General features: G+C 40.6%; 1 protein-coding gene across 5 annotated transcripts in view; it reads right to left on the bottom strand.

The window, feature by feature from the left end:
* Window positions 1-4,459: 4,459 nt before the first annotated feature.
* The window catches only part of LOC107719625 (protein shisa-6 homolog), a 54,253-nt gene continuing 44,123 nt past the window's right edge, over window positions 4,460-14,589 (bottom strand). For 2 of the 5 annotated variants that reach the window (XM_016527106.1, XM_016527123.1), the window contains 4 exons: window positions 12,783-12,845; window positions 10,095-10,115; window positions 9,309-9,461; window positions 4,460-6,157 (listed from right to left, as the gene is read on the bottom strand). In XM_016527106.1, coding sequence (XP_016382592.1) covers window positions 5,358-6,157; window positions 9,309-9,461; window positions 10,095-10,115; window positions 12,783-12,845 — 1,037 coding nt within the window. In that variant the 3' untranslated portion in view covers window positions 4,460-5,357. The remainder of the gene's footprint in view (window positions 6,158-9,308; window positions 9,462-10,094; window positions 10,116-12,782; window positions 12,846-14,589) is intronic. The other 3 variants (XM_016527115.1, XM_016527130.1, XM_016527137.1) reach the window with 2 other exon arrangements.

Below are 14,589 nucleotides of genomic sequence, written 5' to 3'. Positions count from 1 at the left end.
TGTCTCAGTCTGGAGGCACGGGCCTTAATCTGCTGGAATAAAGAGTTTTATAGGGTTAGTGATGGAGAACTTGCAGGTCAATGGGCATCAGTGTTAAAGGTTGGTAAATACTTGTACACTGAAGCATATAATACTGCCTGCCAAGTACTGACATTGGCATGTTATTCAGGTGTCAAATTTGTGCAGAATTGGAGGAAGAAACCTCAAAGTCAGTGCCAGAAGGATGCTGGACAGGTAAAGCCTACAAAACATGCAACATTAATCAAACATTGTGGTGTTAATACTCAAGTCTTTCATGTGGTCACAACATAAATCAGAAATTTTTAAAAAATAATTCCTTTACTGGTCATTTTGAAATGTCAATCTTTGTCCACAATTGTTAACCACCTCAATTTGTCTTATATTTTAGGATTTAAAAAAAAATCAACATTGAAACTAAATTCAACATGAAGGAGGCGGCATTTGAAAAGACTGCACTGTTCTCAGTCATTAGAGGTATGTATATACAACACACAACATTTACCAGAGAGCTTCTCTCTTTTTTTTAGGCTGAATGGTGATACACGATATATATCTCGTGTATATAAACACGTTTTTGTTTTTAGTGTGCGTCCAAGCAAGAGAATGACTCCCTGTCACAATTAGTGTAATTAAAGTAAAAAATGGTCAAAAAAGCTTTTCTCATGCATTTTTTTTATTTATTTTGATTTTTTTTATTTGGCAGATGCTGAGATGACCAACTTCCTGGCAGCAACAGAGTTGGACTTAAGGAATGCAGTTGGGGAGCATTTTAAACAAGAAATAAAACCATTAATGAATAATTTCCTTGCAGTTCACTGTTGGTAGTTGTAGGGTTAACATTTTTTTATTGTACTTTGTCATTTATCCATAATGTTTTAATGTTAAGTGTGACAACATGCTCTTGATTGTTATTAGATTTTTTATTTTTTAATATCTTAAGATTTGTAAAATATTTTTGTAATTCTTTACATTTTTCTTATCTTAAGTTGTGAAAATGTACCATATTTTTTATTATAATCTTTATATTTAAGTGTATTGTATTTATAATATTTTATTGTCATTAATTCTTTTATATTTTTATTATTTTTTTATTATCTGAAGTTGTTAAAAATTAAATTTTTCTTAATAAATGTTGTATACTTAATTTGTTTGAATGGATTGCCATTTTGTTGTCTATTAGATGTACATATGTAGGCGTTCATTAGCTCTCTATTTGATGACTACACTGTAAAAAATGACCGTGAATTTAACGGTAAAAGACTGTAAAAATGCTACAGTAAAAACCTGTTAAATGGTTAACGGTAAATTCCCCTACTATATACGGTGAAAAACTGTATTGGACATTACATGTATTGGACATTAATTTTACGGTAGTATACCATTTTTGGAAGTGAAAAAGACCGTATCATTTACAGTGAATAACCGTAAATTGACATTCCCAGAATTCCCTGCGTTACATTTCAAATTTGATGTTTTTTTTGTTGAAATAACTATGTTTCTTAGTTTTTTTCTTATCAGTTTTGTATATTAGGGTTGTGCGTTACACCTAATGTTGTTAATGAATGTTTATTGCATTATTTCAGTTTCATGTGTTACCATGATTGTGTTTAGTGTTTGTGTGAATGACATTGTGTACCTTCTATATATGTTATTATTTAAAAGCTGCTTGTGATGGGCTTTGGTTCATCATGTGACTTTCTCATCACCACCTGCATTTGGTGGTTATCAGTGTATTACAAAGGTACAAAACAGATTTCAGTACTTCAATAGGTTGGTATATTAACATTATATCAGTTAATGAAATTACGGTATTTAACTGTAAATTTAAGTTAAAACCGTAAAACCTAAAATGTTGCTACCGTATTTTTTACGGTAAATTTTACGGATTTTTTGTTTTACAGTGTAGTCTATTCTTGGGCTATGGTTAGACGTCTATTAAATTTTCACTGACAGCCCAAATTCAGCCTTGTTTTAGCCTAGACGTCTGGGCTGTGTTTGGATGGCTAATCGACGTCTTTTAAATGCAAAATTGCTTGCTGGGCATCCGTCGTGAGCATCTCGACCGGAACGCAGCCGTACCGCCCCGCAGTCACGGCCACCATTCATACCTGACAATTCATATTTCACATCACAGAGGGGATGTTTGCGCCGCCGGGTACATGCGGTGGGCAAAGTGTCAGGCTACAGCAGAAATCTATCAAAGACTCCTGCTCAGAATGTAAAGAAGGAAGCTTTAATCATTTCCATGGGAAATGCTGGTTGCTAGGCTACAGGTCAGTCTTGAGAAATGACTTAGGAGAGAGCCGGCGATGGCGCAGTATATGTAATATTAAAGCAGGCTGTAGGCTAATTGCAGAGAATCGCAGCATTTCTTCACTTTGGCTCTCTGAAATATGGTAATTTGAGACAAGAGCAAACTGTAAACTTAATGGAAGCGCTTTGAGTCACTTCTTTTTCTTTAAAAGCTTTTGAAATGCACCGTTGCCTATATTATTCACAAGTACCGTGCGGAATATGAAGATTTATGTGGCGTATTCAACCCTTATGAGAGTCCTTGAGAGAATGATGGAAAGCATTTTCAGTGTATTAAAGGCTAAACTGTCAGTTTTCAATACAAAAATGCCTTTCTCAGAAGCATGTTCCCAACTACTGTGGTTAAAAAGCCGTCTCTCGTCTCTGCGCTCGGCCGTTCTGACAGACAGACGGTAAATAATTAACGAATTATGTTCCAAATTCGTGCAGGGAGAGCCTGCCTTATACCTCACCCTGACCGGGATAAAAATTTTAGTACGAAACATTGCATTTTGACTGAACAAGACATTGCTCTCAGAAGTGGAGACCTAGAGGGCTTTTCATTATTTTATATGGGACCGATGTTTTAGTCAGCAGCCATTTGCACAGTGGAAGCTTTCGCTCGCCTCGTGCTTCTGCTTTTACGTCAACCAATCTGCTACACGGACTCCATTTAAGTGTCATATTTTCATCTAAATGCTGATAGGGAAGACGTGGTTGGGGAGGGAGAGGTAGGAACCGAGATACGAAGCCGTCTCACTCCTAAAGCTTTTGCAAATAAGAAATGTAAATGCAAAAGGCTTTGTTTGTGTGTTAGAATTGCATTTTCACCCCTGAAGTTCAATGAATTTAAAGGAGGTTTCAGCAGCTCCGGCTGGTATGCGAGCAGCGGGTATTAATTCACATGTCCAAAAAAATAAATAAAATAACCCAATATATCACCTAGTTGCTGAAGCGTATTTGGTTGGTTAGTTTTCAGACACAGTTTTATTGGCTCTGCATGAGAGCTCTACAGGGAAGACCTGGCGATTTGCCGTGCTGCTCTGATTTCTAGGTGTAATGTAATTGCTTTTACACAAGTGTTCCCGAAGTTAAACTGTAGCATGACTTATAAATATAGCAAAAACCATTTAAAAATGAATAGCTGCTTTCCTGAAACTTTCAGTCATGGTTGTCTGCAGCAAAAGAGAAAGCTGGTGAACTCTAAGGTTAAAGGGGCTGTTCTCCTAAAAAAAGAATGTTCTGTCATCATCTGCTGTTCCAAACCTGTGTGACTTTAGCTGTGTTTCAAAGACTGCTGTGCCGTCTGCAGCTCACATTTGCTGGTTGTATACAGATTTTTTTTTTTTTTTTGACAAAACATTTTGTTCACAAATTGGACATTGGCTACTTCTCTCATGAACTATAATGAGCATGTTCCTTAAATCATATGAATAGTGTGGAATATTGCAAGAGTCAATTATTGGCTTGAGATGAGATTTTAATGGTGCTTTTTTGTAATTTTCTCCTCTTTCACTTACATGAAATGTAGCCAGTTTATTCTACAACAATGAGGGGCCTCATTTATAAAATGTGCACAGATTTGATCTTAGAGTGTGTACGCTAAAATCCACGCTAACGTTCAGATTTGAAAGTGTGACATAGTAAAGTGCTGAGCACCAGGGTCTAGGCAGATATACAAACTTTTCCTTGTGTTGTGTCAGAATCTGTTTTACTCAAGATGCTTTCAAAGGAAATGCCAATGATGATCATAACCGATGCCCACCACATATGCAGAGTGATGTCTAAAAGTTTTTTCTTCTTGCTAACATTCGGATATTAAAATTGAACAAAATGGCAACCATAAAAACAACTAGCAAGGTTAGCTGATTCTTTTAAAAACCCATGGAAACTGGCATCAGTTCGTAGTGCTCTTAAAGCGGATGAGATGAGAGCTGTTTTCGTGACGTTCAACATATACCTTATTGTATTTTGGGGTAAACAAACTCTTTAAATTGGCACAGCTTTTCATTTTCTGAATTTAGCTGTTTTCTATATCATGGACTATTAGACCGGAGCTCTTTCAGATATTTCAGTGTTTTCTTTTGAGGCACATTAACCTTTTTCACATTCATTTTCATGTTTAGAAAAATAAGGAAGGTTTATTTGAAGCTACTACGACAAGCATAATATACTCATTTGTCTTGTGAGTCACTGCAACACAGTCTACAGCCAGATATCAACAGTTGTCTTTTTTTTTTTCCCAACAACATTCGCCCGGTTCCCATTCTACAAACACATTTGAAAGGACACACATACAGTATCATATTACTTTAAATGGTCCAACACTGGGTTAGTGGGTTGTCTATAGTTCTGAAGTCTTGAATCTCTAAAAATCAAACTACAATAATACAACTGCCAACCAGAAGAGACTTGTCCATTTACTGTGGCAAAAAGAGCTTATTTACAATCATCTTCGCAAATTAATCAGTGGCAATTAACTGAAGAACAAACTAATATGTGCTAGCCATCACCAACCGAATGAATGAACAGAACAGAACGAACGCAACTTTTACTTGATTGTGCTTTTTAACCCACAAAACCACTTCGTCGTTGAAATGGAGCGTTTTCGTAGAGGCACCAAAAGAAGTGCGTGAACATCATAAGAACATCTAAAGCTATTGACTAGGACCGGAAGTACAAACAGTATTTGTATTTATATATATATATATATATATATGTATGTATATATAAATTTATACAGTTCTGTTCCATGTCCATACCTTTTATTGTACGTTCTTTCTTCTGATGATCTCTGCGAGTCCCCATGCAAAGCCCTTACGAACGCAGAATCTGTAAGTCCTTCCTTATTAGTGGTCAACAAACACATGGTAAATGAATGGATATGCACACAGAAATGTCTCAGTATTGACTCTAGACTAGCTGGTGCTGGGTCAGTCACTGAAAAACTGCTGGAAAGGCCCGGATCCGAGTCTAGACTGGCTCTTTTGCGCTTCTGTTGTTGCTTGGGCTTGTGGCTCAACCGTCTGAGAGTTTGCGAGCGGTTAAACAGTCACTTCGGTCTTGCTCCCTGTGCGGTAGTGATGGTGATGCTGCTGCTGCTGCTGCGGGACGTAGTGTAGCTGCTCCACCGTCTGCGTGCGGCGCGAGGCGAAGGCCTGCCTCTTGGAGGCCGTCTGGTTCATGGTTGCAGTGTTCTGCGGGGGGGTGTTGTTCGAGGCACTGGGATGGGAGTGCATTTTTGTCATCTTATAGCGGTCCAGAAGGGGCGTGGTGGGCATGAACATGTCCGTGTGGGATATGGCTCTGGATATGGACTTGTCGCTGTGGAACCCGGAGCGCTTGATGGACATCATCTTGTCGGGAGAGATCAGCGGATCCTGGGAGTAGAGGCGGTCTTGGGAGTAGAGGCGGTCCTGGGAATGCAGGCGTTCCTGAGAGTGAAGGCGCTCCTGCGACAACAAGCGGTCCTGCATGTGGATGCGGTCCTGGGAGTAGTGGCGGTCCTGCGAGATGAGCCGCTCGTGGGAGCGCAGGCGCTCGGCCGACAGGAGCTGCTCGTCAGAGAGGATGCGTCCGCCGTATGGGGAGATGCCGTAGGGGGACATGGGGAAGTCGTTTGCCTGGCTGCGCTCAGGGGACAGCACGCGGTCCTGGGACATGGCCCTCTGAACTCTGCGGGGACGCTGGCGGGGCACTTGTTGCTGCTGTTGCTGGGCCTGCTGCTGCTGGCTTCCCTGGGACTCCTGGTTCATCTTGATCATGTGCAAGGGAAGAGTTCCTCGTGCCGCTAGGTCTGGAAGATTCCTCTTCCTGCTGTAGTAGTCATCAACGTCCTTATCCGCTGTGTAAAAGCACAAGCAGTGTAAGTTTCAGAGCATTTAAGTCAATATGAAATCAAAAGTTAGTTGCTGGTCAAACTGCTTTTGCCTCTCAAATGACTTTCCTTTTTAGCTGACTTTTTAACCACCTGTCTGTTCTGATATATGGAGACTTTTTTCAATGAATTGCAATGGATTAAACCAAGACCCATACAACTTTTTTTTGTTACACTTTGTATAAGTAACTTTGTAACTACATGTCAACTAGCAGACAGTAGTCTGTCTGCTTAATATCTGCCTACACTTGATGGACGTACTACTGACTAGAAGGAAATCCGCAAGCACACGTCAACTTATTCTACTAACCCTAACCCTAACCTAACAGTCGAATAATACTCTAATGAGAGTTATGCAGAGTTCACACTGGACGATTTTAGCCCCGATTTTCACTTGCCGACAGGTTTTTTTAAGTCGCCGACAAATGCCCGAAATCGGAGGCAATTCGGTGCTCGTTCATGCAAGTGACAATCACGCAGTGTAAATTATCAAAGAGAGAATCGCCGATGCGTTGCCGACGATCGTGAAATATTTGGCACGCTAAATATCTGGACCTGTCAGCGATTCAAAATCCTGCTGTGTGAAATGAGTTCTGACTGAAAAATACATCGGCGATGACCTACATCCAATGAGAGACCAAGATAGAGGGCAGTGGAAAGTTCGGGGAGGAGTTATATGAAACGTAGTTTGCGGACCAGCCAGAGTTGTCAGCGATTCTTCCTATTGTAAAGTCATGCAGTGTCGCCGATCCATCATGCAATGTGAACACAGCAGCAACTGAAAGCTACCCCAGATAGTCGTGCAGTGTAAAAACAATGGTGATCCGAGGACTTTGAAAATCATGCAGTGTGAACTCGGCATTAGGTAACATGTAATTGCGAAGCTACGTATAGTTAGTAGAATGTCTAAAGTGGACTATTGAAATAAAATGTAACCCTTTTTCTTGTTGAATATCGAATATGTTTTGCTTGGGACTGCATCCGATTACAGACATAAAAGATACTTTAAATCACACTCTGTGTGCTTGCTTTTGTCTACAAGATTGATCACAGCTTGAGAGCTTCAGGACACAAATACGTTCAGGACAGTCCGGACAGCCAGCGACTGTACTGTAACGAACTGCGTGATTGGAACTGGAAATAATGAAATTATCCTCTGCTTGGAGGTGTAATGAATACATTCTGGGGGAGCTGATGTCCTTGAGATCTCAGTTACACTTGATAGATTTCTCCACACATTTAGAGCCTAGTAATATCGAAGTGAATGCAATAAAGGAGTGTATCAAACAAAATTACAGCCACAAATCTTTCTATAAGTGAGAATTAATCGAATAACTGTGATGAGAGTTTTGCGAAAAATAAAAAACTGCACAGCCTGAGGTAGTGGCAGTCATTTTTGTGGGACATCTGAAAGAGCATCTCTTGAGGGGATTAGATTCAGTTTGTTAGGAGATAAAAGAGCTAAATAACACCATTTATCTCACGCTCTGCGAAAGGACGAACACTGTGTTATATGGGGAAATGAATGGCACATAATCTGTTTATGGTGATTACAGATTAAATTAATCTTTCTTCATAAAGGAGTCTCCTTTTGAAGGTTTGTGGATATTAGAAAAATAAACATCAGGAGAAGGAGGAGGATGCTGGAGATGTTATTATTAACAGGACTCTACCGCACAGCGCTCAGATCTTGCCTGCTGGCTGCATCCAACACGATCTGTCAGTGCAAAACACCGCTGAAGCTCCAAAAGAAACAGCTAAGCCTTTCGGCTACACCCCACAACAAATAACTTGCTTCAGAGGCATATCTGAGATTCGGTGGAGGCGCTGCTGCAGGACAGTTTTAAGGAGGGTCTGCTGCCATGAATAGTTTAGTGTATGATTGCATGTTTTCACTGGTGGAGGCTCGGCGGACGCGGAAGAATTGCAGATGAGTGGGGCTGTCAATTTCCCCGGCCTCGGCTGGGTTCAGGGCCAGGAGTGATCTGGGGCGTTCTTTATGCAATTACACAAGCCTCAGGAGAATTTACTCTTCACTTAGGGAATATAATGAGCTGAGACCTTATTACACAGCAAAAGAACCTGCCACTAACTGAATCAATATGATAGGGCTAAGGCCACGAGAAAGCTTTACTCAGTGATATCAGATTCAGATCGAATCCGTGGTAGCGGGTAATGGCCGCCTGTTGAGGAAGCATACTAACAGTCCCGATGAGATGAAATGAAGGCTCTGATCCCGGCGGTGAGCCGCAAGCGCTGGCCTACGAGACGCCCCCGCAGCCACAGTAACGTCACACTTACAGTGATTGTACTCCGCATATAGAACCAAATATACAGTGTGTTTAAAAAGACAGCTGCATGAATGCATTTACACAGGCGTCACAATCGCGGGAAACAATGCATCACGCTCGACTGTTGATTGCTGATTAGCTTGCACAGCGGACAGAAAATAAGACTCGCTGATTGACGTGATGGAGTGCAGGAGCAGCTTTTGTCAGTCCGACTGCTTCCTGGGATCTGAAGGAGCCTCGTTCTTCGATTGCTTTTCATTTGTCACCATCAAATGTGCATCGCCAAAATGGCAAATCTCCCACATTAAGAACCAGTTGGAAACCAGATTTACACTTTCCGAATTTTATAAATTTAGAAAAACCCACAGAAAATATGATATGCAATAATTGAATTAACAATGTACTCAGGATTCATGATCTAGATTAATGCTAAATTATATACTTTTTATGACTATTAATTTATGTTCGTTCATGATACATTATTGGTATACTGTATGTAGAAATGAACATGAACCGAAAATTAATAAATGCTGTGAAAGTGTTGTGCACTGATCCTTTAACTTTAACTTTAAAGTGTTACGATAAATATAATTACATGAAGCGAAAATGATTTGATACTCTGTATCTCACAATTGCAACTTTTATTGAGACCTACTAAAGTTTACTACTACTACTACCTAAAGTTTAGCTAAAAATAACAAATAGAACAATATTTGCTAAGGCTAAACTGTCAGTAATCACGTGTACATGAGATCCTGGTTCTGCGCTGCGTCACCGGCCCCGAGACCCCTAAAGAAAGATCATGCTTAGCAGAGCTGAGGACATACTTAGTCTCTTGAGCGAGGAGTATTTGTTGAGGTCAGCTTTCACGGCAGATTCGTAGGATGGGGGGAGGTGGGAGAGGCTCTGGAAGGAGCGCGAGAAGGACAGATCGTATGGCTCGGTCTGTGAGGTGAGGATACTGTTCATCCGGGTGCTCTCTGCGGGCAAGACAAAACAAACCATCCAATCTTTAACTGGGCAAAGTCAAAATTACAAATGCAAACATCTCCATTGTCAAACGAAAGCTCTGTTTTTAGGTTTTCTGCACACATTTGACATGTTGGAAGACATTACTGTGAGGAGGGATGATGGGGAACGTCTGTACTGGGTTTAGGTGGCTATAAAAAGACCAGAGTCGCAGTGCCACGGTGACCAATGGCATTCGATCGGCCGTCTCATTGATAACGGAGGAGCGGTTTGGGTGACTGATGTGATGTGATGTGTGCGGCGGCCCCTGCGTGCCCGTCACGCCAGCCTGAGTCTGGGCAGGCTGAGGATCAAGCCCTGGTTAAAAATAGGGCAGCGACTAGCGCAGCAGAACGGGGCGGGAGGAGACAACACTCCAGGGAGCCGGCGGGACGCTCGCACAGTGGGTGGACAGGACGGGACGGGTGGGGGAGAAACGAAGGACGAGCAATGTTTACACAACAGCATTTTGCACTCGCTCAGTTCATGCCATGGGATTCAGCTGTTTGTGGTGTGTGAAGTGGAAAACATTCATCTTCATTGGAGGGAGGAGGAGGAGGAGGAAGAGGAAAGATTGAGAATCAATGATGTTGAAGATAACTTACCATGCCTTAGAGATCTGTGAGCTGGTCAATTCAAGGGAAAAAGAACGCAGTTCAATAACAGCACTATGTGGAGAGAGCAGATGAAATAGAGTTGGGGACGGGCTGCTTGGTTTTCTCGTGCTCTTGTAATGATGAAGCATCGTGAAATGGCAGTTTGAATTGGGCTTTTTTGTCAGAGTGACTATTTGCACCAGCTGTAGAGAACAGCGTCCACACAATGTGACGGGTCTCACAGCAACAGTGTGGTGAAACCAGACAAACTACGAGAACATGTGATGTGGATGGTGGAGACGTGTGGAGCATGTGTGCAGTACTGCTGTTCACAGCTAAACCGACTTCATTTTCTGCATATAGATGTCATTCTGTCCACCAGAAACGCTCTTGGATCAAGAGTGGGCTTTTGCAGTAGCCCCTCACTGCAGAACAAAGATCCAGGGGGCGGGGTTGGATCCACATCTAGGGGGTGGAGATGGTAGGTTTAGGGTCGGAGATGGGTGGGTTTAGGGATCAGGGGGTGGAGACGGGTAGGTTTAGGTATATGTAAGGTGGGAGGAGTTGGATCTGGATCCAACCTCGCCTCCTGGATCTTGTGTTCTGCAGTAAGGACCATCTCGGCTTTTGGGCAATTACCACTGAAAACCAAAAAAAACTTACATTCATGCATTTAGCAGACGATTTTACCCAAAGCGACTTACAGGTTTTTTTTTATCAGTATGTGTGTTCCCTGGGAATTGAACCCACAAACTTTTGCGCTGCTAACACAATGCTCTACCACTGAGCCACAGGAACGTGAAAATGATTTTCTTTTTTTATTATATACTGGTAGTAACAGTGGCCTGGCCATCATGGTGTTTAGCTGCTAGGACCAGCACACCACCTCTTTTTTTTCTGTTATAAAATCATTATTTGTTGTTTAATAAAATAGATTTTCAGAGTGCAGGTTGTCCTGCAATGCAAAGTCATCAAAAAATTACAAGGCTTTATTTATTGTCCACAACCTCACCTTTCCTACAGCATTTCCAAACTGGTTGGAGAGCACTGTATATTTAAGAAGTGTATATATTAAAACAGATACACTACAATTCAAAAGATTTTTCTTCTTGTTTATGTTTTTGAAAGAAGTCTCTTCCAAGGCTGCATGCATTTGATCAAAATACAGTAAAAACAGTAATATTGTGACATAGTATTATAATTTAAAATAACTGTTTTCTATGTGAATATACTGTATGTTAAATTGTAATTTATTGCTGTGATCAAAGCTGAATTTTCAGCATCTTTACTCCAGTCTTCAGTGTCACGTGATCCTTCAGAAATCATTCTAATATGCTGATTTGCTGCTCAAGAAACATTTCTGATTACTATCAATTATTGTGCTGCCCAATATTTTTGTGGAAACCGTGATACATTTTATTTTTCAGCATTCTTTGATGAATAGAAGGTTCAAAAGAACAGCATATTTATTTAAAATAGAAATCTACTGTAACATTATAAATGCCTTTACTGTCACTTTAGATCAATTTAATGCATCCTTGATGAACAAAAATACTAAAAAAAAACACTTTTAAACAGTAGTGTATTGTTATTGAACTATATGTAATGATACTATACAACGGAGGCTTGATTATTAAGACTTAATTGGAACCTTTCTCACAAAGTTGATTTAGCGTAATTGATTGATTTTTCACATTGAAATAGTTTTACTCTGAAGCAGATACATGGTTCCATATTCAGGTATGTATAATATGTATTCATTGTTATTTGTATTTATTTGTTATTTCATTAAATATTATTTCTGTTTAATAGCATATGTTGCTAGACAAATTGCAAATAATGTACAGGCTCTTAAAAGATTGATCTCTGCTTGGACACTAAAAGGTTTGACAAAAGCCGACTGCAGGCTGAGCTGACCGAAGCTTCAGAGAGGCTACTGTATAAGCATAAGTCATTATAAATCACAGCAATATGGGAAGAGTATCTCTTTTCATACAGTGAATTAGCTGCTCTGTGTGAATGCAATAACAGGCTTTGTCATCAAAACAGGGGTCCATTGGGGAGCCTTTGAAGCTTGTTGGGTGGGAGAGCGATCCATCTTTAGACTCCCATCCTCCACCAACCCAAGCCAGACTCGAGTGCTTCACCAACGGCAGGGATTTAATCAGCGCTAACAAGCTGAGCGTTTCTGCTCACTAGTGAGAAGCTTTCCAGCCTCACATTACAGCAACATCAGCTGGAAGATTCAACAACAGCCCGAGCCCTGCTCTCATGCCTTCAATAATACATTCTGGAGCAAGATGATGATAGTGTTGAGGCATGAGTTTGAATGGATGCTGTCCTCTGAACACAGACGGCATATAGCGCTTTGAAGAATTGAGCACAGAGTGCTATAAAGGTCTCATTTCAGGTCACAAAAATATAAGCTTTGACATGTCAGAGAGGCTCAGGAAAGCGCAGTAATTCACTCCATTTAAGTCTGGCTTTAAATTGCGTCCTCTCCAGACCATTGACTCAAATCAAGATCCTCGGTTTGTTTCATGGTAGTGATGATGATGAAAGTGGACAACGCCATTGATCTGTTCAAAGCACCAGCTAATCTTGTAGGCATGCGAACACAAATAATCAGTGAAAAGCCCCCGACAGTAAGACTACACTCGTGAAATGGTGCTGTTAAATGAGGAACGTGGTTCTTACCATTTTTAGGTGTTCGAGTTGGGCTACTGAGACCAAGATGGTTGTAATTATGTTGATGGGCTCCTGCAGAAAAAGCAATGACAAGTCTGATTTGGTTGCAAAGTAAAGGCAAGCATGATCGATTGTAATCCAGAGCGCGATCGCTCCAAAGGGAAAAATGGCCTTAAGCAATAAGGGAAGCACATTAATAGCTAGATAAGCAGTGCAACATGCACTACATGGCCAAAAGCATGTGGACCAGCAATATGGGCTTGTTTCAGGTTTGATTCCAACACCCCAGGCTTTAAATAGGGAGTGGATCCTAGTTTGGATCCTTTACACACCAGAATCACTAAACCTTTATCATGCTGAAACAGAAAAATCTGCTTAAGCATGTGTGTGCCTAAAATAGCCAAACCTGTCCACATACATTTGGCTATATAGTGCACATAATGCATATGACCAAAAAAGCATCAGCAACAAACACCACATGTACAATCAACACTAGTGGCCCAGCTTTTAAAAAATGTTTATTTAATTAGTTCATAAAAGTCAAATGCTTACTGTTATCACTCTAAAATATAAAATGAACTAAATTGCACAACGTTTACACAAAATCACTGCTACTTGAAAAGGCTAATTATGTGTTATCCATTGACAGGGAACTGTATATTTTCAAATTGGCCACGTTTGTTAATCGCTCATGCAGGCACAGTTATTGAATGATGGCCATAATCCCAGCGATACAATGCTCTATAACTCACCAACAGCTGCAGAAAAGCAAAACGTATCATTTACTAAATCGGTTATAAGTTGCAGCAATAATGGACGTGCTGCATATGACGATGGACATTAGTTCAGGGTTCATCATCATCTGCACATCATTGAAAAGTGTTGAGGCTGCCTCTGCCAGTTGGCATTTCTATTTCCCCTGCTTTCCGGAGCTCTAATACAGGACTAAAGTTGCTCTGTCATCTGTCACGAAGTCTGTGCGTGCTTGTGTTTAGCGCGGCGGGAGGCTGATGCGGTTGGCGCGACGGCTCTGTGATGGGCTGAGATGGACCGCAGCATCCGCGCGTGAGGACCACGGTGTGCTGAGCGGTGATGAATGGCAGCTATTCTGAGCTGGCAAAGATGGGCTCATGAAGCGCCCGTGATAAATGGATGAATACTAGAGGGAGCACAGCATCATGCTCGTCTGGATATCTGCTGTTGTGCCTGTTTAAAAATGCATTAGAGTGACTAGTTTAACATCCATTTACATCTGTCATGGAGCTCAGATGAGCGAAGACCCCTGTTTCGATAGAATGGAGTCAATCGTTGTAGTTATTCGATGAGATAGGGATGTTTTTACCCAGTAGCTATGGTTCCCTGTAGTGTGTTTATTGTGTATACAATATAGATTTAGTACAATAGTTTGTGTCACAGGGTTCTTTAACCTTCACAGGCGACCCAGACTCTCAACCAACCTACTTTAGGACATCCCAATATACTTTACAATGATATTTATTAATAACATTTAAAAAGTACATTTGGATAAAAAAAAAGTTATAGAAAATATTTTATATTCTCAAAGAAACTTTTATAATAGCAATAAAAAAATTGAGGTCACTAAGTTAACTTTTTTGAAAGAAGTCTCTTTTGCTCACTAAGGCAGCATTTTTTTACTAAAAAAAATACAGTAAATACAGCAATATTATTGTTTTCTATGTGAATATATAGTAAAATGTAATTTATTCCTGTCATCAAAGCTGAATTTCTCCAGTCTTCAGTGTCACATGATCCTTTAGAAATCACTCTAATATGCTGATTTGCTGCTCAAGAATAA

Source organism: Sinocyclocheilus rhinocerous, unplaced genomic scaffold (genome assembly GCF_001515625.1).
Source record: "Sinocyclocheilus rhinocerous isolate Xijiao unplaced genomic scaffold, SAMN03320098_v1.1 scaffold792, whole genome shotgun sequence".
NCBI classification, from domain to species: Eukaryota; Metazoa; Chordata; class Actinopteri; order Cypriniformes; family Cyprinidae; genus Sinocyclocheilus; species Sinocyclocheilus rhinocerous.
The sequence above is the reverse complement of the archived record's forward strand: the minus strand, read 5'-3'. Positions and strand labels throughout refer to the sequence as shown.